We start from the raw sequence: 23,231 nt of genomic DNA on the forward strand, positions 1-23,231 counted from the left end.
CATCCATTCCATCCATCCATCCATCAGGACCATACTCTGTGCAGAGCGTTGGTGCTGCCGAAGCAGTCTCCTGGGTTACTGGGCACAATACTGGACGGGTCACCACTCCGACACAGTATACCAGAAAGCGGTATACCAGCGGCACACAGTATACCAGCGGCACTCATTTTTCTGACCTCGGAAAGATGACAGGCAGAGTCAACCACACTTGGTATTAATTCAACAGCTGAGCGGGATTTGAACTCAGGATCCTCGGATCCCAAGCCCACCACCCCAACCATTAAGCCAACACCAGGCATATCATCCATCCCCCCTATCAAGATGTCAAGGCCTTCATTCACCGCAGCCTTCAAACTCTCCGTGTGCCGGTTTGCAGAAGAGTTTGGGAACCGGGAAGCTGGGAGGTGATTCGGCGTGGATGAGTCCATCATCCAGTGCTGGAGAACAAGCGAGGTAACGATAGAGAAGAGAAAAAAATTAATGAAATCTTTTTTGAGGGAGAAAAACGGGTGCGGTTCATTACACGGTCATGGTTAATACACCGGAAAATATGGAAAGCATAATCAGATCCTGATCATGTGCTTTGTTTGCTGCAGCTTCAGAGTTCGTAGCACATTACCCATAGGAGGATTGCGTCACCCCCACATCGAAGCAAGCACCAACATGGTGGCTTCAGTATAGAAATTGTGGGTGGAGTCAAGATAAACTGTCAAACCAATGGGTGTAACCTGGACAGACGCATGCACGCACCGCTCCTTTTATAGTACAGAATAAAATAAACAGTCCTCAGGTATATTTTGGAGGCTGCAATTATAAATAGTTGATGGTCCAGCAAAATTTGTTCTTGCACTCGCATATGCTTCAATCTGAGTGGTCCATCCAACATTAGATCTCACACAATGTTTTCTCTTCAACGATTGAAATGGATCTGCAGAGGTTATCCAGTCTGCTGGCTGCTGGAGTAGCAATGACCGATAAAAAGGATGAGAATAAATTACACACTTCGCAGCACTCTTGTAAGAGTAAGAAAATCCAATAGGTAGTAGTTGTAGTTACAGTAGTTGATATTGATATCAATCATTGATACAGCTCTTTACTAGTGGGTAGTAGTCATAGTAGTCATCAATAAATCGTTAATGCAGTTGTCCCAGTAGTAAAAACTCTAAATTAGATGTTTCACAGGCCAGACATTGTATGAATGAGTGAACCATGTCCTTCAGATGTATGTTTATCTAGGAACTTGTCTGGTAGTAGGAATAGTGGTAGTCGTGGTAGTAGCAGTAGTAGTAGGAGTAGTGGTATGAGTAGTACTTGTAATCCAGAAGTGGTTCCAAAGCCTGAAATGTAACATGTCGACTGTGTTGAAATTAAAGTTTTTGGTTGGTGAAAGATACTCCATGCAGAAAAAATTGTGGCAACGTTCCATGTTGCTATTGGAGCTGTCCGTATGCAAGACCACGGAGCTCTCAGGGATTCCATGAAACTGACACTCAAGTAAATAACATGTTGTGAAGCAGAAACCTGAGACTCTCCAAAAACAACACCAAGTGTCTCAGGGTGTGTTATTTCCATGACATGTTGTGGTCGCGCACGATCTTGCCAATGATATTGCTGTAAGTGCAGGTGTGAAGATTACTTTGAGAATAACAACACGTAGATTAACATAAAGTGGTCACAATGAAGTTGATGAACGCGTGATCTTGTTGACTTCTCATGACATTCATGATCAGATTTCTCCAAACATCCGTATCCTGCACTGCTTCCCGAAGATCTGGCAGAGACTGCTCGGTTGCAGCCGTTACCTCATCCATCCAGCGCATCCAAGGCCTGCCTTTTTCTCTTCTTCTCCCATCAACTGTACCCAGCATGGTTGACCTCCCCAGTCTTTCCTGTTCTGCACACATGATGTGTGCAAAGTATGACAGTTTCTGTTTAAACATCAGCGTCTCTAATATACATGGTGGTGTAATTTCTTCAATCACCGATTTGTTTGTTCTTCTTGCAGTCCATGGAATTTTTAACATTCGGCTGCAGCACCACATTTCAAGTATCAATGTATGTACCGCATTGTGTTCCTATAAATGGGTTTGATTGCTTTAAAAAAAATTGTTTTAGTGCGACAGGATGGTTTAATTTATTGGCCAGACCATAAACTGTTGGATTGGTGTTCCGCAGGCAGGACCTTGTATGGAAGAGTGCACCATCCCTCCGATGCATGCTCATCTTGGGACATGTCTGCTACCACTGAGTGATGGTGGACATGAAGGATCCCTTTTGATGAAGATTCGATGAATCATCGCCGGCACCCTGGCCAAATTCTAAATGCCTGCCAAAAGTTGACCGAGAGAGGATATGGACACCGCTGAGTGTATTTGGCCATGGAAATGTCAGCACGGTGCACCAACAATCTGTGAGGTTAGGGAATATCTGATGATGATGAAATTACTTTCGTTACCTTTCATTATTTTCCATGTTTGGTATAAATAAAAAGTTTGACATCCCGGTGATTTCATTGAGACAGTAACGTAGCATGTTCGCCTATGCCTTGACTCTAAATTAGACGTTTGACATACTTAATTTGGAGCCAAATCATCGTTTGCATTAGCATGATATTAGATACGGAAAGCAGGCGGCAATGATGCATCACCGTGACATTCCACAGTTGGAAGAAAAGGAAGACAGGAAATGGATGTATCCAGATGAGGCTCCAGAAGGGATTTGCAACTTGTATGTATTGTTCAATTGTAAATGTGACCGGTACCTATTTACCGCAGCAATTATTTTTCTCTGTGGGCATCCAGAAAGCATGTTCAGCAGTGCTTATTGCGGGCATGGCACACAGGGAAAGCACATGAGCTCACCGATTCTCTCATAAGGCCGTGAGGCATCCGTTAAATGCATCCATTGGTTAAAGGTTATGAATGAGATAAAAGGCAGTGTGCGGAAGAACAGAGAACGGAGTTGGGATCGAGTTTGGCGAGGGTTTGGCCACAGCAGCTTGCCTTGTGCGGCTGACGTGGTGGTTGGAATTGGCAATTAAAACATGCTGGAGAATGAAGCCGGATCCGCAGAGCCCTGAGCCAGCCAAACCACAGCTGGGGCGACCCGTGGAGATGGACAGAGATGCCAGCAGTTGCAGAGAATCAAGCTGCAGCAATGACATGATGTGCATGAGATAAACCATTATCAGAATGGAGTTAACTCAGTCTGGAGCTGAAGATCCTTAGTTCAAAGTCAAGTTTTGAAGTCGGTTCCTGACCGTTTCCCCCAGCATATTCCACAAGTGCAACAGCCGCTTATGCGCCGTTTTCCCTTGACTCACAACAGGCTACCACGCATAAGTAGCTGTGACAGTACTGTCATGTCATCAGAGCATGCCACTGTTCCAGGGTAGTCTGTGGCACAACAGACACCGAGTCATGTCTTTCAGCCTTCATCACTTGCATTGTCTTTGTTCTTCAGCTGCGTGAGCCAAGTGTCACCATAGCTCATTACGTACATACCTTGGCTCCCAACCAGAGTTTGATCATCCTTCTTCTCTCAGTTCCAGTGTAATTTTACAGAGACCAATACTGTGCAATATACTACCTCCAAGCACGATACTGTGCACCTCCAGAAAGGACACTTATGACACCGCAGTCATTTGGAAGTCTGCCACTGTAACCGTATATAATTGTCTTATGCATAAATAAGGTTAGGAATTGAAGGTTGAGAATAAAGATCAGTTTGCTTGGTTGCACTGCATCTCCATTTTGGTGTTGATTTGGGATATTACAGTTATTTAAAAAAAAAAATAGGACCACGCATCCTGAAGCTCACCTGCATCAGGAGCAACGGTCACACAAACCCTCCTGCAGAACCCCTAAGACCATGATTTTTTTTTTTTAACGCCGTGAAGAAACTTTGGTACAATGCGGGTGATGAAGGTTGTGCTCAAGTTTCATTGAAATTGTGTGTGTCGTTTCAGAGAAGAAAGCAAATAGCCATTTTTTTGGGGGGGGGGGGGGGGTTTAATCAAGATTTGTACCGTGATCTGAAGTTTGTACGTAAGTTTGGCTTCTCATTCCCTTCGATATAATTACTTTGGTTACTGTTCAATCTCTCCCATGATCGGAGCATGGTGCAACCCTGGGGACCCCATCCTAGATGACATGAATTACCTTTCAAATACACTGTGGACCAACTTCCAGACACATGACTGTATCATTGTAAATGTAGAAAATATAGTATGAAGCAAAATGGACGCTGAGCACAAATTTGAACGTGCATTTCAGCAAAGTGTCGACAAAATATAATTAAGCAAAGGAAAAAAAATTGATGGCAACCAAACTGTTGACAAGTTCAGGAAGATTGTGATCTACCATGCCATTCTCTCAAGAACATCACTCATCAGGGAGGGATTGATCCTCCAGGCGTGCAATGATCCTCGGAACACAGCACATGTGCGGAAACAAGGTATTGAACGTAAAGAGGATGAAGGTACACTAACAACCATAACTTGGCTTCCATAAAGTTCAGGAAGGAACTTGACCAAGGTTGTATAGGTTTATATATATAGAAATTAAGAATACCTATACTGTGAAAAAAAAATTGGCGGCTTAAGTGTGGGAAACACCTCGTAATAAAAGGTATTTGGAACAATATTCCAAAATCATACATTCTTCATCTTCTTCTTGCGTATGGTAGCTTGGCCGCCGGGTAGCTTGGCCGCCGGGTAGCCTTCAATATTTGTTGAGGCGCAACTGTGCCGCAATACGCAATTTTGTTGTGGCGCAACTGTGCCGTTGATGATGTGCCCTTATACCTGGACGCTGGTACCCATTTCACCAACCTCAGAAGGATGAGAGGCTGAGTCAACCCCACCTCATGCTAATTCAGCGGTCAACGGGATTCAAAATCAGGACCCTAAGACCCCAAGCCAACCACCCCAACCACTATGCCAACAACCAGGCTTGAAATCATACATTGATCATCTGTAACGCAGCATGAAATCAAGACGAAACACTGTGTGAAGCCAAGCAGCTCACTTACAAAAACAGTGCATTGTTTGACTTATTCAAATGTATTATTCATTTTCTCGAGTAATCTGTTGTGTACATAATTTATTTACTATTTGGGTGCAATTACTCATTTGTGACTCCTGTTTGTGTATTTATTGTAACTGTCAATACCTGCTCCCTTCGGCAGGGGTCAGTGGTTCAACCACTTGCGCTGTTCCACGTGTAAAGGTGAAAATCGCAAGTCGTCTCCCCACACTCGCTGGGAGTCGGGGTGAGGATGGGGGGGAGGGGTTATTTAATGCCCATGACCTGACCCTGAGTACCCCAAGCAGGAATTCAAAATTTGAATGAGGTCGGCCAAGCCGTTTTGAATCCCATGAGGAACAGGCATACACCGACATTGCCATATTTTACATCGTAGGAGTCCCAAAAGTAATTATAATACTGTAGAAAAAACAAAAAATGTTAATCTCTTTATATTAATAGTAATATACCTTGTTTCTCGTGCATCACACATCCCGACATGTGCAGCAATCCTGCTCTGCACACTCAGAGCAAGCCACAGGAGCTAGTTTTAACCTCCCTGGAACCTTGCCCATGACCCAATTTTGACCCCACACTTCAGAGCACCCACTTCCTGTAGTGCCAGGTTGCCCATCATCAATCTTTATAGTTTTGCCATCATTGGTATCTGCCTCAATGTGCTGCAATTCCCATTTCAAAAAAAGAGCAGTACCTTCAACTAAAAATACGCAGCTGATCAACAACTCGTTCATGCACCCAAGTCATTTATAATTGCTAAGTTTACGCTTTGCACACTCATGTTAATCGACACGAGTACACTGCTGGTGCATCATATTTTTAACTGTAAAATTCCACCATGGTCCACAGTAAAATGCCAACAGAATGTTCACTCAAGCTCCAGCCACAAAAGTCCAGCAGTTCAAGGACACGCCGCAATACGGACAAAGCCGGAGCTACATTCAAAACCTCTAGAGGACGACGACACAGCTTGATATTCAATTCAGGCGTTGCGTCTCGTCAGAAGAACCATCAAATATCCCAAAGGAGTTTTTGGATGGCTAACGTGAAGGATAAGACACTTTCACTAAGCGTGCTAACCGTTGCAGCTAAAGTGCAGCAGAAGTCAGCCGAGACCCCCTCCTCCATCCAAAGCACATAACAGGACAACCGCTTGCACGAATACAAGACCCTATGGCAGACGGCTCACGTTGAACCCCCAACAGCCGAGACCCTTATCTTGTCCACGGACTTTTTTTGCGTGTGTTATCGGCATGCATTATTTAGTTCAGCCACTCACGATGCCGGCCCTGAGAACTGGCCTGGACACCAGCCTCCACTGATGGCACCAAGGGATCAGCAACGAGGAGCTACGACGCTCAGCAATTCTTAAGATGGCTACCCGATGTCTCAATTACCTCATTTCAAAAATAAACACTTGGTTATGAAAAGCTACGTTGATTGTTAAAGATATTTTCGTTTTCAAATGAAAGCATTGCCAACAGTGCCTCAAGAGTACTTTTGGGATGATGATCATCACAAAATGATAAATCCCTGGTTGAGATTCCCAGATATAGAAATCCAATTACTATTGTAATGCGCTGCTTGAGCAGTACGTCGTATGCTGGAGCAACCCATGAAAATTTATGTCTGTCTTTTATACTTTCATTTAACTTTAACTAACACTTCGACGGTGGGTGGAAATCTCTGAATAATCTGGTCCTGTATTTGACGTACAGTTTTAACTAAAACCCAGGACAACTGCAATCTGATGAAGTGACAGTAGGTGGCAATCATTCATGGAGCAGGTCGACCTTCGGAGGAAATGAGAAGCCGGCTATCCAAAAAGATAACATGCACTTGCATGCATTGAAACTCGTACTGTGGTTTTGGAGAAAATAAAAGTACGCCATTGCATGTCCGTAACCCTGGGCAGGTTTATAACTCTTGCCTGGACGTCCCATAGAAATGAGGCAACAACCATCCAAATCCTTGCTCAGGAAACTCTTTCAACAACATCTACTCTGTTATGGGAGAATATGTCACTGATCAGATCATTGCATCGAGGCAAGTGCTCGGATGGGAATGACAGAGACGAACGAACAACAGCAAAACCTCAAGCTGATGGAAAACGTCATCAGAAATATATTTCCCTTTCATCGATTTGTGTAAAATAATTGTTGTTTGCACAGATGTAACAGGAATGTAACAAAAGAAATACAATGGAAGAAAATCACAGTTTTGGAAATAAATTGATTCGTTGCCATTAAAAAAAAAAAAAAAAATACAACATGGTGAGAATCCAATGCAGTTTTCCTTCACGTTACCCCCCACTAAACCCACAGCAATGTTATTTGTTCCATTATCAGAGCTTTGTATCAGATTCTTGAGTCAAAACATTAAGATTTGTAAGAAAGACATTTGTCCATCGTAGCGCATGCCGGTCTCTCTGACTCATCCAGACTTCTGTGGCAGCCACTCCCTCCAGTGCAGACGCCAAACTTTGGAAAATGCATTCCTTGCCTCTCAATCATTCCATCGGTTTCTCCTTCAACTCCCATTGGTTTCAACCACAATCGTATTCTTCCCATCAGCTATTCACTTGTACGTACGAGTATCACATGCCATGCATGTGAACGTGTGTGCGTGAATGTGTGTGAGAGCATGCACACCTAGGACAATGTCTGTCACATACCCTGCTCACTGCTGTTGTCCCCACTTTGTGATGCATGGCCGGCGGAAGATGGACCAGGCGTGCTCCCAGACCGAACCGATGCCGCGTCCTCTTGGTCGCGGCTCCACAGCGCTGTCTGCATAGTAATGCACATGTGGGATAGGGGGGCATGGATAGGATAACGGCAGTTGGCATGTGTTATGCTAAAATAAAAAAAATGATTCAGCTACATCTCACTTCAAAATCTCACAGCTGTCATGAAAGACCTGATGTCTAATTGGGGTGTGGCAACATCAAAAGATAATTACCCCACCCCCCCCCCCAGATTGGTTACAAAAGCCACTCTTTATTTAATCCTGACATTTGGCCTGCTTTTAAAGTTACAGCATTCCATGAATACACAGTCCCTCTAAAAATGCAGGGGCACACAAGAACTGACAGTGAGTGAAGCTGCCCATTCAGCTGTGAGGCCGCACTGTGCTGTGTAAGCTGGACATTCCACAGCAATGTGCCGAGCCATAGACATATTTCCAACCCTCTCCCAGTGTTCCTGAGGCATCGGCACATAATGGAAACTAACATGAGATTCTTTAGCTGTAAAAAAATAATAATAATAATAATAATAATAACAATAATAAAGTGTGTGTGTGTGTTGTTCATAAAGGAAAACATATATTCATTCATATTCTCTCTCTCTCTCTCTCTCTCTCTCTCTCTCTCTCTCTCTCTCTCTCTCTCTCTCTCTCTCTCTCTCTCTCTCTCTCTCTCTCTCTCTCTCTCTCTCTCTCTCTCTCTCTCTCTCTCTCTCTCTCTCTCTCTCTCTCTCTCTCTCTCTCTCTCTCTCTCTCTCTCTCTCTCTCTCTCTCTCTCTCTCTCTCTCTCTCTCTCTCTCTCTCTCTCTCTCTCTCTCTCTCTCTCTCTCTCTCTCTCTCTCTCTCTCTCTCTCTCTCTCTCTCTCTCTCTCTCTCTCTCTCTCTCTCTCTCTCTCTCTCTCTCTCTCTCTCTCTCTCTCTCTCTCTCTCTCTCTCTCTCTCTCTCTCTCTCTCTCTCTCTCTCTCTCTCTCTCTCTCTCTCTCTCTCTCTCTCTCTCTCTCTCTCTCTCTCTCTCTCTCTCTCTCTCTCTCTCTCTCTCTCTCTCTCTCTCTCTCTCTCTCTCTCTCTCTCTCTCTCTCTCTCTCTCTCTCTCTCTCTCTCTCTCTCTCTCTCTCTCTCTCTCTCTCTCTCTCTCTCTCTCTCTCTCTCTCTCTCTCTACATCAAGCAAAATAAAAATAACCTCGAATCATAAATACATAAAGCATGACAAAAACTTATTGACAACAAACCTTGAGAAAGTTGTGATGGATATAACAGATGATGTTTGACTTGCAATACAATGGCTAAAATTAAAACAAATGCATGAAGTCCATTCCGATGCTTGTTGCAGGCATTCAGCGATGGCGAAATGGTCCTGCAAACTGTCATCTTTTGTTTTGTAAGAATAAATGGTAGGACAGGAAGATTGGGTGTAAAGCAATGCTCCAAAGCCAGAGGCTCAAGCCAGGACAGAATTGTACATCGTCTTTCACATTAAGTCACCCAGGGTCTTGCATCGGTATTCACTCACTGTCAAACATGTTACATTTTCAAGTTTGTTGTGATAACAGAAATATAAGAAGTGAAACAATCGTTCTCATTTTATAGTACATTGTTTCCCACATTCTCTCCTGTTTCTCCTCTGATCTGATCCATTTCCTCGATTTTATTTTATTATTTTATTTCCATCAAGAAACTGAGGATTTTTTTCAACATTTATGATTCACAGGAGATTCTGTTGAGGAAATACAATATTTGAGACAAATTTCTCCAAAATGCATTTCTTGATATTGAATGCATCAATAAAAGTAAATGCATCAATAAACTAGAAGGGCACTCAGGAGAGCGCATACCTCCGCCACGTAATGCCTGATCCATGAGAACATATTGGGCCCAATACATTTTTGTAATATCATGCTATACACAGTACTATATCGTTTTTGGCCAGATCTCTCAATGGTGAAGAATCACTTTAAAAAATTAAATAATTCTCATATCCAAATCCGGATCAGGATCTTCACCAAATCAAATCAATTCGTCCTTGTCACACACCCAACACGTCCACCAAGTTTCATCCGAATCCATCCACAACTTTTTTGAGATATCGTGCTATATATCGTTTTTGGCACGATCTCTCAACGGGGAAGAATCACTTTAAAAATTATTATCAGATTCGGATCCGGATTCGGATCTTCATCAAAATTGAATCAATGGTGAAGAATCACTTTTAAAATTCTAGTAGTCGGATCCGAAATCGTATCTTCACCAAAATCGAATCAGTTCGTCCTCGTCACACACCGAACCCGTCCACAAAATTTCATCCGGATCCGTCAACAACTTTTTTGAGATATCCTGCACACAAACAAACAAACAGACAAACAGACAGGCAAAAAGACAGAAAGGGGTGAAAACATAACCTCCTTCACCTTCGGTGTCGGAAGTAATGAATAAGTTGATGTATCCTCTTTTTTTTTGTTACTTGCTATTATCTCAGCAACATTCTTCTCAAAGACCACTCCACTTAAGAGGACGGATACGGTATAATGTAGGCTCGGCATCAGGTCAATCAGAAAGCACTGATCATTGTCACTTCTTATTGTCGAGAAAATGTTGTGCAAACATAAACAATGCCTTCCCAGACTCATTATGCCATCAATGAACACGTGATTAATTGAAAAAAAAACAAAAAAAAAACAACAGGGATGGTAACATAATAACTCAGTTTACTTAAATGTTTGTATAACTGCGGATATTTAGCTTCTAAAACCAAGTTTGGCTGAGAATGGAAACAGAAGTGTCACCATACATCTCATTTTGCTTTAGACGTGTGACTTCTGGAGTCATCGACTATCCGAGATTTGGAAATGTCTGGCTTGCAACAGTAGATATAAACTGTGTGTTCTGGACCACCACCCACCATACTCTCTATCACCCCCTCTCCTCCTTCACCAAACCACCTCCCTCTCACTCTCTTTCTCCCAACCCTCCCAAGCAGTAAGAAGATTTAACAGCCAGCAGCCATAGCTAAGATTTACACAATTACCTCGGAATGGTGAACAGTTAGCATTGCCCGAGGCTACATTAAAACCCACTCAACATTTTTCAATTGATAAAAAGGACACCGATTAAATTCAGGAAAATGTCATTGTATAAATAAACCTACAAGTTAAGCATCATGGATTTTTCGGTGATATCAGATGCAGAACCCATATTTATTGGCAAAACGTTGAAGTCATTCCAAGATGTGATTGATAAGGTTTAGAAAGAGTTTTAACAGGGACAAAAACGACCAAAATGGATAAGTTTTCACCCTTTTCTGTCTGTCTGTCTGTGAACAGGATATCTCGAAACGTTGTGGACAGATTTTGACAAAATTTAGTGGAGAGGTTAGGTGTGTGACAAGGACAAAATTATTCGATTTTGGTGGATATCCGGATCCGGATCTGGATACTGGATTTTTTTTTTTTATTGATTCTTCACCATTGAGAGAAATGGCCAAAATCGACATACAGCATGACACCTCAAAAAGTCAAAAAAAGTTGTCAAAAAGTCAAAAAGTTGTGGATGAGTTATGACAAAACTCGGTGGATGAGTTGGTTCGGTGACAAGAACAAGCTGATTCGATTTCGGTTCAGGTCCGGATTCAGATCCAGCCTATCGGTGGGATACAAAATGTAAAATGTTCAGCCTGGTGGAGGTATGTGCCATTCTCGTTTGCTATTGTAATCAAGTTATTCACATGGAAAATTGGAAAGCAACATAATTAATTCACAATTACACCAAAAATCAAACATTGTACCTGGTGAAGACGAACAAACAATATTAGTGTCAATTCTGAAAGACGAGATATGCAAAAAAAATTGGAAGATTAAATGAGAGTGATGTGGTCAAGTCGTTAAAAAAAAATCACTTTTTATGTTATTTACAAACAGGAATACATTAAAAGTTTCAATGCAAAGTATTAAGTATATATAATCATGGATCATTTACAAGTCTCACAAAAACTAACAATTTAGTCTCGAAAATAAGAATGGTGACATACATGTATAATATATATATATATATATATATATATATATATATATATATATATATATATATATATATATATATATATATATATATATATATATATATATATATATATACACACACAGGGTGTTTCAAAAAGACTGATACAACTTTGACTTTCTGCCATTTCTTTGTTTTTTGACCAATGCCGTTTTTCTTTTCGGGGTTTGATGGTGTTATCGTGATATTTGTTCACAGGGATTTATAGCTCCATAGCTCAACTATACCATTGGCAGTGAAGCAGAAGACAAAAGTGGTGGCTCTGTGGTAATGTGGTTATTACCCCACGTATGTGAACTGAAAAGTGGGCTTGAGCAATTGGTTCATGTCCGTCTGTCCATCCGTCCATGCGTCTTATCAGTATATGATCGTCAGTTTGTGATTGAAGAACAGCCTACTTAAATCAAATGTTATATTTTGAACACGAATTGGAACATGAATAGAAAGACAAATCAGCTGTTTTACCATATATTGGCTCTGAAATCGTCCCAACCACACACGTGTAGATTGGTCTAAGATAATCTATTTACTCTGTCTGGCTGCCTGGCAGTCAAGCAACATTGAAAATAAAACCAAGCAGGAAACTTACTGTTTTTAAGGATGTTATAATGGACACATACAACATGCATGGATAACTAATGTAACGTGTTAGATAGGGTGGTGTAATAGCTGCTGGAGAAGATGCTGAATTTTTTTTTGTACTTTGAAAAAAACTTTGAAACTTTGAAGTTTGAAAAAAATAAAGACTTTTCGGTAGTTTGAGCATTGATGGGTAAATCGATATATAGCATGAGATATATAGCACTATATATATATATATATATATATATATATATATATATATATATATATATATATATATACACATACACATATATGTACACCACATGACCAAAAGTATGTGGACACCCCTTCTAATTAGTGGATTCAGCTATTTCAGCCACACCGATTGCTGACAGGTGTATAAAATCAATCACACAGCCATGCAATCTCCATAGACAAACACTGGCAGTAGAATGGGCCATACTGAAGAGCTCAGTGACTTTCAACGTGGCACCGTTATCAGATGCCACCTTTCCAACAAGTCAGTTCATCAAATTTCTGCCCTGATAGAGCTGCCCCAGTCAACTATAAGTGCTGTTATTGTGAAGTGGAAATGTCTCAGAGCAACAACAGCTCAGCTGTGAAGTGGTAGGCCACACAACCACAAAGAATGGGACCGCCCAGTGCTGAAGCGCATAGTGTGGAAAAATCGTCTGTCGTCAGTTGCAACACTCATTAGCGAATACCAAACTGTCTCTGGAAGCAACGTCAGCACAAGCACTGTCGTCAAGAGCTTCACGAAATGGGTTTCCATGGCCGAGCAGCCGCACACAAGCCTAAGATCACCATGCGCAATGCCAAGCATCAGCCGGAGTGATGTCAAGCTCCCTGTCATTGGACTCTGGAGCAGTGAAAACGCGTTCTCTGGAGTGATGAATCACGCTTCACCATCTGGCAGTCCGACGGATGAATCTGGGTTTGGCGGATGCCAGGAGAATGTTACCTGCCCGGATGCATAGTGCCAACTGTAAAGTTTGGTGGAGGAGGAATAATGGCCTGGGGATGTTTTTCATGGTTGAGGCTCGGCCCCTCGGTTCCAGTGAAGGGAAATCTTAACACGACAGCGTACAATGACATTTTAAACGATTCTGTGCTTCCCACTTTGAGGCAATAGTTTGGGGAAGGCCCTTTCCCGTTTCAGCATGACAATGCCCCCGTGCACAAAGCGAGGTCCATACAGAAATGGTTTGTTGAGATCGGTGTGGAAGAACTTGACTGACCTGCACAGAGCCTTCACCGCAACCCCATCGAACACCTTTGGGATGAATTGGAAATGCCGACTGCGAGCCAGACCAAATCGCCCAACATCAATGCCTGACCTCACTGATACTGTTGTGGCTGAATGGAAGCAAATCCCTGCAGCAATGTTCCAACATCGAGTGGAAAAGCCTTCCCAGAAGAGTGGAGGCTGTTATGCAGCAAAGAGGGGGGACAAACTCCATGTTAATGCCCATGATTTTGGAATGAGATGTTGGACGAGCAGTGTCCACATACTTTTGGCCATGTAGTGCATATTGATATATGTAGCACGAGAGGGCGTGGCATGTGGGAGTGTGCATATCAAGTGAAGAAGAGCCCACCATTATGGCTATGTGCGATACCGATGCAATGTTAATGAGGGTTCATTCACTTAATTAATAAACATGGGCCGTTAACATAATAACCCCCTCAAACCCTGAAAAATCATCAACACCATCATCTCCATCAACTCGACTATATTTTCGCCATCATCATCATTGCCATCTCATTATTGCATCAAGATTATCACCGTTATTATTAGAGGTAAGCTTGATGATCTTAATAACTCAAGAAAATAAACTTCATTTTATGTTCTTCGTGTAGAAAAATGGATCGTGTGTTGGCTTCATGGTTCAGGTGGCTGCCTTAAGATCTTAGGGTCTTGAGTTTGAGTCCATGTTGTGCTGTTAAATACCAGGTGGGGTTGACTCAGCCTGTCATCCTTCTGAGGTCAGAAAAATGAGAACCAGCTTACAGGAAACGGGGCACTGCATCAGCGGCACAGCGGCCTTCCCAGCAATGATGCAACCAGTAGCTATAGGCTGCATATAAAATAATAATACTTTATTTTATCGTCTTAACCCTTTTATTTATGAAAAATAAATAGTACAAAAACATTGCACAAACATATTAATTAAGGAGACAGTTGAGACAAATATTAAAGCTGACGTCCCAAACCCTATTTTCCCCCATTATCCCCCAAGCTTGCGGATTTGCAGTTCATGGGGATTTTTAGATCCTCGTGGAGGATCTCTAAGTCTAACTCACGTTGTTGTGCTTGTGGACTTTTTTGTTTCACAGCCTCCAGTTTTCATCGAAACTCCCTGAAATTTGGCATATATATGTACAAATACCCTGCGCAGACAGTAACCATCTCCGATTTTGAAAATTCCTCCGAGAAAAAAAGTTATGACGTCAAAATATCTCCGCTAATGGAAATCGCCTAAAAAATTATCTCCGAAACTCGGCAAGCTTTTTGAATTCTGTTTGTGGGAATCGAACAGGGCATTAGCAGAGATGACTTACTGCACATATGATACATCACTATGACGTCAAATCCATTTTTATGACATCATTCCTATTTTTTGACATTTTTTGTTTCACAATCCAGAGTTTTCATCGGATCTTCGTGAAACTTGCCATGTATATGCAGAAAGCCCACGCGCAGGCAGGAACCATCTCCGATTTTGGAAATTCTTCCGAGAAAAAAAGTTGACGTCATAATATCACCGCTAATGGAAATCGCCTATACCATTATCTCCGAAACTAGGCAAGCTGTTTGAATTTTGTTTGCGGGAATCAATCCGGGCATTAGCACAGATAATTTATCGCAAACCTGATACATCACAATGACGTCATATTCGTTTTATGACGTCATCATTAAGAGGACGAGGATCTTAGCTCATTTGAGCTTGTTAAGAATGTAAACCCCGTGAACGACAAGGCCCACAAGGCCCTTCTGTATATACTTAAACACTGTGCATGTCATCGTGTTCCATAAACTCTCTTGTTACGTTTTTCATTGAAGTGGCCTTGGAAAAACCCGACGATTAGCTTATCTCAACACAGGTAAACACCTTCACGAGGATTTCACACAAGGTAGAAACCCCTCTTGGGCAGGGGGGCTAATTCAGTTGCTACAACCTCCATCGTGTGTCCCTTCATCCTCCTGTCAAGTTTGGATGAGATTGAATAAGTAACGACCTCATGTATCAGTCAAAAAATACACACACACAGAAAAACAGACAGACACCAAAATGCGTATTGTTGTGCGTGATGCTTCTTTCACCGACCTTCATAGGTTACAAAAATTTAATAATTGACACAAAGTCGAGTTTTCAATCTGAATATCAACAGCTTCCAAATTTTCAACACTGGCCTCAAATACAACAACACTGTCAAACCCAGAAGAAAAAGAACCCAAAACCAATTAGGTGCATTCTTAGTGAAAAAGCAGGGAATCTCCACTGGAAGTCTATATAGGTGAAGTACAGCCCGATGGAGTACAGATATGGTTGAATTACTAGATTGTCTCCGGGCCGAACTAGACTCAGCTATGAGGAGCGGATGAAGGAGACAGGGCTTTATACACGAGAAAGGAGGCGGTCACGAGGAGATATGGTAGAGATGTTTAAGATAATGAAAGGTATAGATAAAAATAAGTGCAGATAAATTATTCAACAGAGCAGATGGTGATAGGACCAGGGGCCATGGCCTGAGAGTAAAGAAGAGGAGAGTGAAGACGGTAGTAAGGCAGAGGACTTTCACTCAGAGAGTAGTTGATGCATGGAATGGTCTCACTGGGAAGGTAGTGGCAGCAGAAACAGTAGATAAGTTTAAATTAGAATGAGAGAGGTACCTGGAAGTTATGGAGATAGAGGGGTATGGGGATGTTGACAGGACTTTTAGGTAGTTTGAGTATTGATGGGTGATTGTGTATGGAGTGCTGTTGGTTGGGGTCTTGTCAAGGGGGGTTGTGTGGTTGATGTTGTGTGTTTTTAACCAAGCCCATGGCCCCTCTCCAAGGGGAAGAAAAGAAAAGAAAAGAAAAACCACAAAAACTACCAAAAAAAAAACATTTATTTCATTAATTTAAAACTTTTTTGCACTTTCTTCCTTGGATCTTGTGTAGCTGGGTTGTTGTGGTGTTTGTGCAAGCATGATGGGCTGAATGGCCTCCACCTGTGATGGGTTTCCTTGTTACCTTCGCAAACTTTGTTGCGAAGGTTATGTTTTGATCACTGTGTATTTATTTATTTATTTGTGAATATGTATGTTTGTTTGTTTGTTTGTTATTCGCATAACTCCAAAAGTATTGAACTCAATCGCAGCAAATTTGGTGGGATGATTGGTTATTATCCGAGGACCATTTGATTAGATTTTGGGAGCGATCGGGTCAAAGGTCAAGGTCATGAAAAGGTCAAAATCGTCTTTTTACCATAGCGTGGTCAATTTGTATCCAATTTGCATGCAACTAATGCCAAAATGTTCAGAATTCAATGGCCCATCTTGTGATATGTGACATGACACAATGACATAATAACCCTTATTAGCGGTTGGGAGTCAAAGGTCAAGGGGGGGTCACGACATTGCAAAATGTGCGGTTTTAGTCATAACACGGTCAATGCTTATCCGATTGGCATGAAACCAACACCAAAATATTGACTGTTCTGTTCCCCACACTCTAATACCAATTACAAAATTAAGAGTACAAAGGTCAAGGTCGAGGTCATGAAAAGGTCAAAATCGTCATTTTGCCATAGTGCGGTCGATTTTTATCCAATTTGCATGCAACCAATGCCAAAATGTTGTGAATTCAATGCCCAATCTTGTGATATACGATATGACACGACGTCATTACCTTTGTTAGTGGTTTGGGTCAAAGGTCAGGGGGGTCAACGACCTTTATTATCATAACGCGGTCAATTCTTATACAATTTGCATGTAAGTAGATTCATAATGTTTAGCATTCAATTCCCTATCCTGTGATGTGTAATATTTGATTTCTTATAATGTGACCAGTTGTCACACAGTACAGTCGAACATATCTGGTCGGATTTTGTGTCCAACGAGCGGTTGCTGAGAGAGACTCGGATGAGATTTGTTACCTGCATAGTCCGTGAGCGTCAGCTGCGGCTGTATGGACATGTGGCTCGTTTTCCTGACGCTGATCCTGCTCACCAGATTCTCTCAGCGAGGGAGTCTCATGAGTGGAGGAGGCCAGTGGGCCGACCACGTGCCTCATGGTTGCAGCAGGTTGACCATCATCTCAAGGAGATGGGGATGGGCCTGGCATCTGCCTGGGGGATGGCCAGACGGAGGCCCCTGGAGTACCGGCGGAAAGTGGACGCAGCGACGCGCTGTTCTGGCACATGCTCCCATACCTGACCTGACCTGACCAGTTGTCATCAGATTGACTTGACACCGACACCCAAAAAGGTCAGGAAGTTCATACAGAAATTGTACAATGTATGTGAATCAGTGTCAAACAGCAGGAAATTTAATGTTTTTAAGCCATCATAACACATATGAGATGGCAGATGTGGTATGGGATTAAATACCCTCACAATCAACGGTTTCTGGGGGGTGGGGGGGGAAATGTAGCGTTGGCGAAGGTATGCGCTCTACTGGGTGCCCGTTCTAGTTATTCCTTGTTAAGAAAGCCGTGTGCGTGTGTGTGTGTGTGTGTGTGTGTGTGTGTGTGTGTGTGTGTGTGTGTGTGTGTGTGTGTGTGTGTGTGTCCAGATATTTGTCAACCTTTCAGAGGTTCATCAGTGAGAGTGGTTTACACAGAAAAGAAAACTGAAAATTTTGAAGAAAAAAAAGTTGGATTATGTTTTTTTTATTGTTCTATCGTGCCTAAGTCTTTGTAGCTATGTGAAAATCTGTCTAGTTAAGTCTGTTTCTGGTGTATGTTCCCCCTCCATCCCCTCCCTTACATCAAATGGCTGCACAGCTGACACTGCATGTAAAAAGGTTGAATGCTGAAACTCCATGTTTGCTTCTAAATCTTGTGTCCCAAACCCATCACTTTCTGTCCCCATCTTACCCAGTCACACCCAGCTGTTCCTGGACTCTGTGTCCTTTTCTCCTGACAAGGTGGAGAGTTTGCTGTCAAACCTCGACTTAGATTCTGCAACCGGTCCAGATGGCATCAGCCCACGTGTCCTAAAAACCTGCTCTCTGCTCTTGCTCATCCTCTCTCTGTTGTATTCACCCTCTCATTTGCTCAAGGTCATCTGCCATCTGCTTGGAAATCAGCAAACATCACCACTCTGCATAAAAAAGGTGCAAAAACAAAATAACCCCCCCCCCATCTACTTTCTCAACAATCCCCTTTAAGAAGTCCTTTCATTGAAGCTTTTGAGCCTCACTACCAGCCATGATCTTTCCTGGGAAAGCGACATTTCCAAGCTCGCCTCCAAAGGCAGTTGCCGACTGGGCATCCTCCATCATGGAAAGTCCTTCCTTGGCACACCTGAACTCCGCACCACATACAAGGCCTTCATCCACAGTCCGATGGAGTTCTGCTCTCCCTCTGGGGTGGTGCTCCTGCCTCACACCAAGCTCGGATTTACACTGTGGAAACCAAGGCTTTTAGGATCATTGGTACCTCCACGACGACGCTGAGTCTTTGTATCTTTCTCTCACCGCAGGCAGGTCCCAGTGGTCTTTCGCTCTTCTTCTGACTCCTCTCCGGCCTCGGCCACCCCTCCCCCCCATCAAGTAGAAGATAATTTCTACTTGATGGTCCGCCTGCCTGGATTGCACATGACGGCACTGTGCAAAAGGCATTACTGGCTCGCACTGCAATCATCTGCAGTGTTTTCAATCAATATGTTTATCTTTCCTATCCCCAAACCCTATCTATCCCCCACCCAATATTTTAGCTGCCCCTTAACCGATTTTGACAGCTCTTCTGCATGATTATGAGCTGCTTGTTGTAAAAATGTTAATGATCAATTTTGTTGTAATATATTTCATCCAGAAATCAAGAAATCAATCACTCTTCCTGTTCGATTGTCTCACTTGCCAGTCCTTTCTGGTAAATCTATTTCCATAAGCACAGCACTCGGTCTACCTTTACAATTGACTCTATGTTATCTTCCTTCCTCATCGTTTTGGTTGCCTTTTGTTGAAGCATGTGAGAAATAATCTTTTTCGACTTCTGTTCTCCAAACAAATCATTCCAATACATTTGGACCTCAGTAAACAACAACAACAATAACAACAACAATAGCAAGGACAATTTCAAGAAGCATTTTATGACCATTTTCCCCCCTTTTTTTCAGGGGTTTCATCACCCAAACATTACATAGCTTTCTTTATTTGGGCCTCTGTAAAGCTCTATCTTGTTTAATACACTTTTAGTTCACATGATCTGAGGCTCTCATTGTGCAGCTTGTCCAAAAAAATCACATGCAGGACAAAGACAATTGTAGACATGGGTTCACTTTATTTGAATTTCAAAGACCATTATATGCAGATATAAAATTGACGAATACATATCGTATATGGGATTTGAACCTGGGTTCCCACCATCGTGGTTTGGGCCAACTCACTTTCATCATCCATGCATTCTATGGTGTAATAAAATCCAGTGGGTTCATGCTCTGACATTACATAACATATTAAGTGATAAAGCAGATTAAATCTGAAGAAGACCTTCAATCTGAAGAATAACTACCAGTTTCTTTGTGATTTTTCTTTGATGTATACAAAACGTAGTCTCATGGATGAGCAATTTGAGGGCAATTAGGCAATGTACTGATGTGGAGCTGCGGGGAAGCAGGTGGCTGCAAAAAGCAAAGGAACAAAAGAAGATGAAAAGAGGAGAGAGCTGAGAGATGAAAACGACGTAACCTGAAAATAGGGCCTAAGATCGGGCACACAGCCGAGCAGAGGTCGAGACAAGAACTTGAAATTAATACAACACCAAGTAAGTATCAGAGGACTATACTGGAATGGGTTCACAATATAATTAACAGCCTAGATAATAAACAAACAGCAACAGTTTGACAAGACACACACGGTATAATATACTCCGCTTTTGGAGAAATTCTCATGGAACCAAGAAATCGGTGTGCATTCACAAAGGAACTGCAACTGGAAGTGTCAAAGTCTGATACACTCAGAAGTGATAAACTCAAAGTTTGTGTAAATTAATATGGGGTGTTTAACCTTCTTTTGATAATTGATGGTTCTGCGGGTGGAAATGCGAGGAAAGTCACAGCATTGTTTCATTGCCTCGATGCTATAGGCATACATTTACTTGAAGGAATAACCTTGAATCGGCTTGGGAAGCAGCAATGAATCGAGTGTGGATATTGCGTCGGCAGCACTAACGCACAAAAGAGCGGAGATCTTATCTGGCTTGAGCGACATCATCAAAGAGCAGAGACCCTTAGCCGGGTAGAGTTTAAAGGTATTTTTACTTCTACGTTTTTTGTCTTATATGACAAGCTTACCTATTTCCACAATCAAGTGCGAGAAGAAAATCAGTCTCTCAAACCTCGATGCTTTACCATCAGCTAAAAACTGGACATCCTCCACCATGCCAAGTCCTTCCTGATAAATGAAAACTACTCAGAGACTATAACACTGTGTCTGTGTCTGTCTCTGTGTCTGTCTCTGTCTCTCTCTCTCTCTCTTATTGGCCGATGTCCAAGCTTCACTTGTCACTCCTAGATGTGGAATCTCCTCTCCTCCAGTCCACCTCACTCTGATTGATGAGTTATCTTACATTCCCCAGCTTCTCCAGGATACACAAGTTCACGCAGTAACCTCATGGTTTAACTCACACAATCCAGGCTTCATGCACACCTCAAATCTTTTATTCCTACTTTCTCCCAGTTCTGGAACTGCCTTCCTGAGGCTGCTCAATTCCATTCTTCTCTCCAGGGCTTCACTCGTAGGCCAGCGGTAAACCTCGATAAAGGGCTCTATTTTAGGAGTTTCATCAACCGGCTTGACACAAAGCTACAACAGGTCTCATATGAAAGATGGTGATCTCATTAACACATTTAGCCCTGTTGTCCTCATATTTTGGTGTGCGGTCCATGAAATATTCACATTTGAAGGATACACCCGTCTGAATATTTGGACCATTGAATATATCAAGTGGTGTCATCACTTCCAAGGATATTCAGAAGTCCTTGTTGTCTGTCCACGACCTGGGGAAAAGACAGATGGAAGAGTACATCACAGAATCTCTTTGCACTGGTGGGCAGAGAAGCATGTACCAGGCAATCCCAAAATCCAAACTCAAAACGTTTTCGATTTCCAGAAAGAAAACAAAAATCCTGATTTTGGGTCAGAAAGCATTGGTTGCAATCAACCCGGAAATGGTTTTCCGCCATGCTTTGCTGTTAACTCAAGTCCGCCCTGACCTGAACATGAAGCACGTCCTGAGCTATCCCATTACGTCTGTTCTGACATCTATCTTTCATGAAGATGGAGCTCCATGGAAGAACACCAAAGCAGAACTAGAGCATATTCTCGAGGGCCTAGTCGTTGAAGAGCACGAAAACACTGCCAGTGATAACCAACATCACAGCATGTACATCAGGGATGCTATGGCTGAACTCCATATCCTGAGTAGAAATGGTGGTACGTTTAGTAACTTGGCGCAGGGTTACCTAAACCAGTTGCTTCATTGCATCAAAACACACCACACCCTCATTGACGTCTTCGACCAATATGATGATGTCAATTCTGTAAAGACAGACGAAAGAACGAGACGCCTTGATGTTTCTGGTGGATCCCGAAGCTACCAAGTCATTGCTGGACGCCCAGTACCACAATGGACGAAATTCATGGCTCTATCATCAAACAAATCCACCTTGACACACTTCATCTGCAGTCACGTCACGCAACATGCACCAGCAGCAAAAGAACTTTCAGATCACCAAGAAAAGCAGATCTATTTGGCTGGTGGCTTATCTGATGGTTCGCTTACAGCATGACTTTCATCTGCAGGAATGTATCATGACAGTCAACTCACATCAATGCAGGAAGAGGCAGATTCACGGATATTTCTTCATGTGAAGCATGCTGATGATGAGTTCAGACGTAACAATGTGCGTGGGTCCATTACAATCAAATCAGCAGACACTGATGTGCTTGTCTTAGCAGTCCACTACTTTCCACAGTTGCGGGACACTGCCGAAATATGGATAGAGAAAAGAACATCAGCAGGATGCAAGCTTATCCCGGTCCATCAGATATGTTACACCTTGCTTCCAGAAATGTGTACCCGGCTTCCTGCATTTCATGCCCTGACAGGATGTGACTCTGTATCAGCATTCTTCGGCTATGGTAAAAAGAAAGTAAGGAAAGCTATGAAGACACTGCATCTTCAGAATAATGGTCCACACCTTGAAGTCCTCGCCACTGACGATCTCCAGGAGGCAGTGACTGCTTCAAGACATTTAGTCAGTGCCATGTATGATTCTCAAGGGAAATACATGGATGCACACACAAATTTGAATGATCTTCGGGAGAAACTCGCAGCGACCAAAGATGTCCCAATACATAAGTTGCCTCCGTCCGAACCAGCTTTTCTCGAACATGTGAAATGATCCGTTCACCAAACCCGAGTATGGATGAATGCCCACCTGGCAAATCCAGAAATTCCCACACCAGAGGGTCGTGGATGGTACAGAGGAGAAGGTGTGCTGCATCCCACATTGTTTGATGGACCCACATCAGCGTAGATGTTAGATGGTCTTGTGTGTTCATGCCGTGGTAGTGAACCATGTAGCAACAGCTG

The 23,231-nt window shown here is 42.5% G+C and overlaps 1 protein-coding gene and 1 long non-coding RNA gene across 12 annotated transcripts in view; one reads left to right on the top strand and one right to left on the bottom strand.

Moving 5' to 3' along the window:
• Positions 1 to 23,231, bottom strand: part of LOC147032105 (homeobox protein Meis1-like) — a 474,189-nt gene that overhangs the window by 293,118 nt on the left and 157,840 nt on the right. For all 11 annotated transcript variants that reach the window (XM_085869419.1, XM_085869425.1, XM_085869418.1 and 8 more), the window contains exon 7: positions 7,717 to 7,831. In XM_085869419.1, coding sequence (XP_085725545.1) covers positions 7,717 to 7,831 — 115 coding nt within the window. The remainder of the gene's footprint in view (positions 1 to 7,716; positions 7,832 to 23,231) is intronic.
• Positions 1,610 to 3,154, top strand: LOC147032108 (uncharacterized). The gene is made up of 3 exons (XR_015055036.1): positions 1,610 to 1,907; positions 2,006 to 2,055; positions 2,176 to 3,154. It is a non-coding gene; the product is annotated as an uncharacterized LOC147032108 (long non-coding RNA).

Source organism: Eptatretus burgeri, chromosome 2 (genome assembly GCF_056783735.1).
Source record: "Eptatretus burgeri isolate ZD-2024b chromosome 2, Ebu_testis_v1, whole genome shotgun sequence".
Taxonomy (NCBI): domain Eukaryota; kingdom Metazoa; phylum Chordata; class Myxini; order Myxiniformes; family Myxinidae; genus Eptatretus; species Eptatretus burgeri.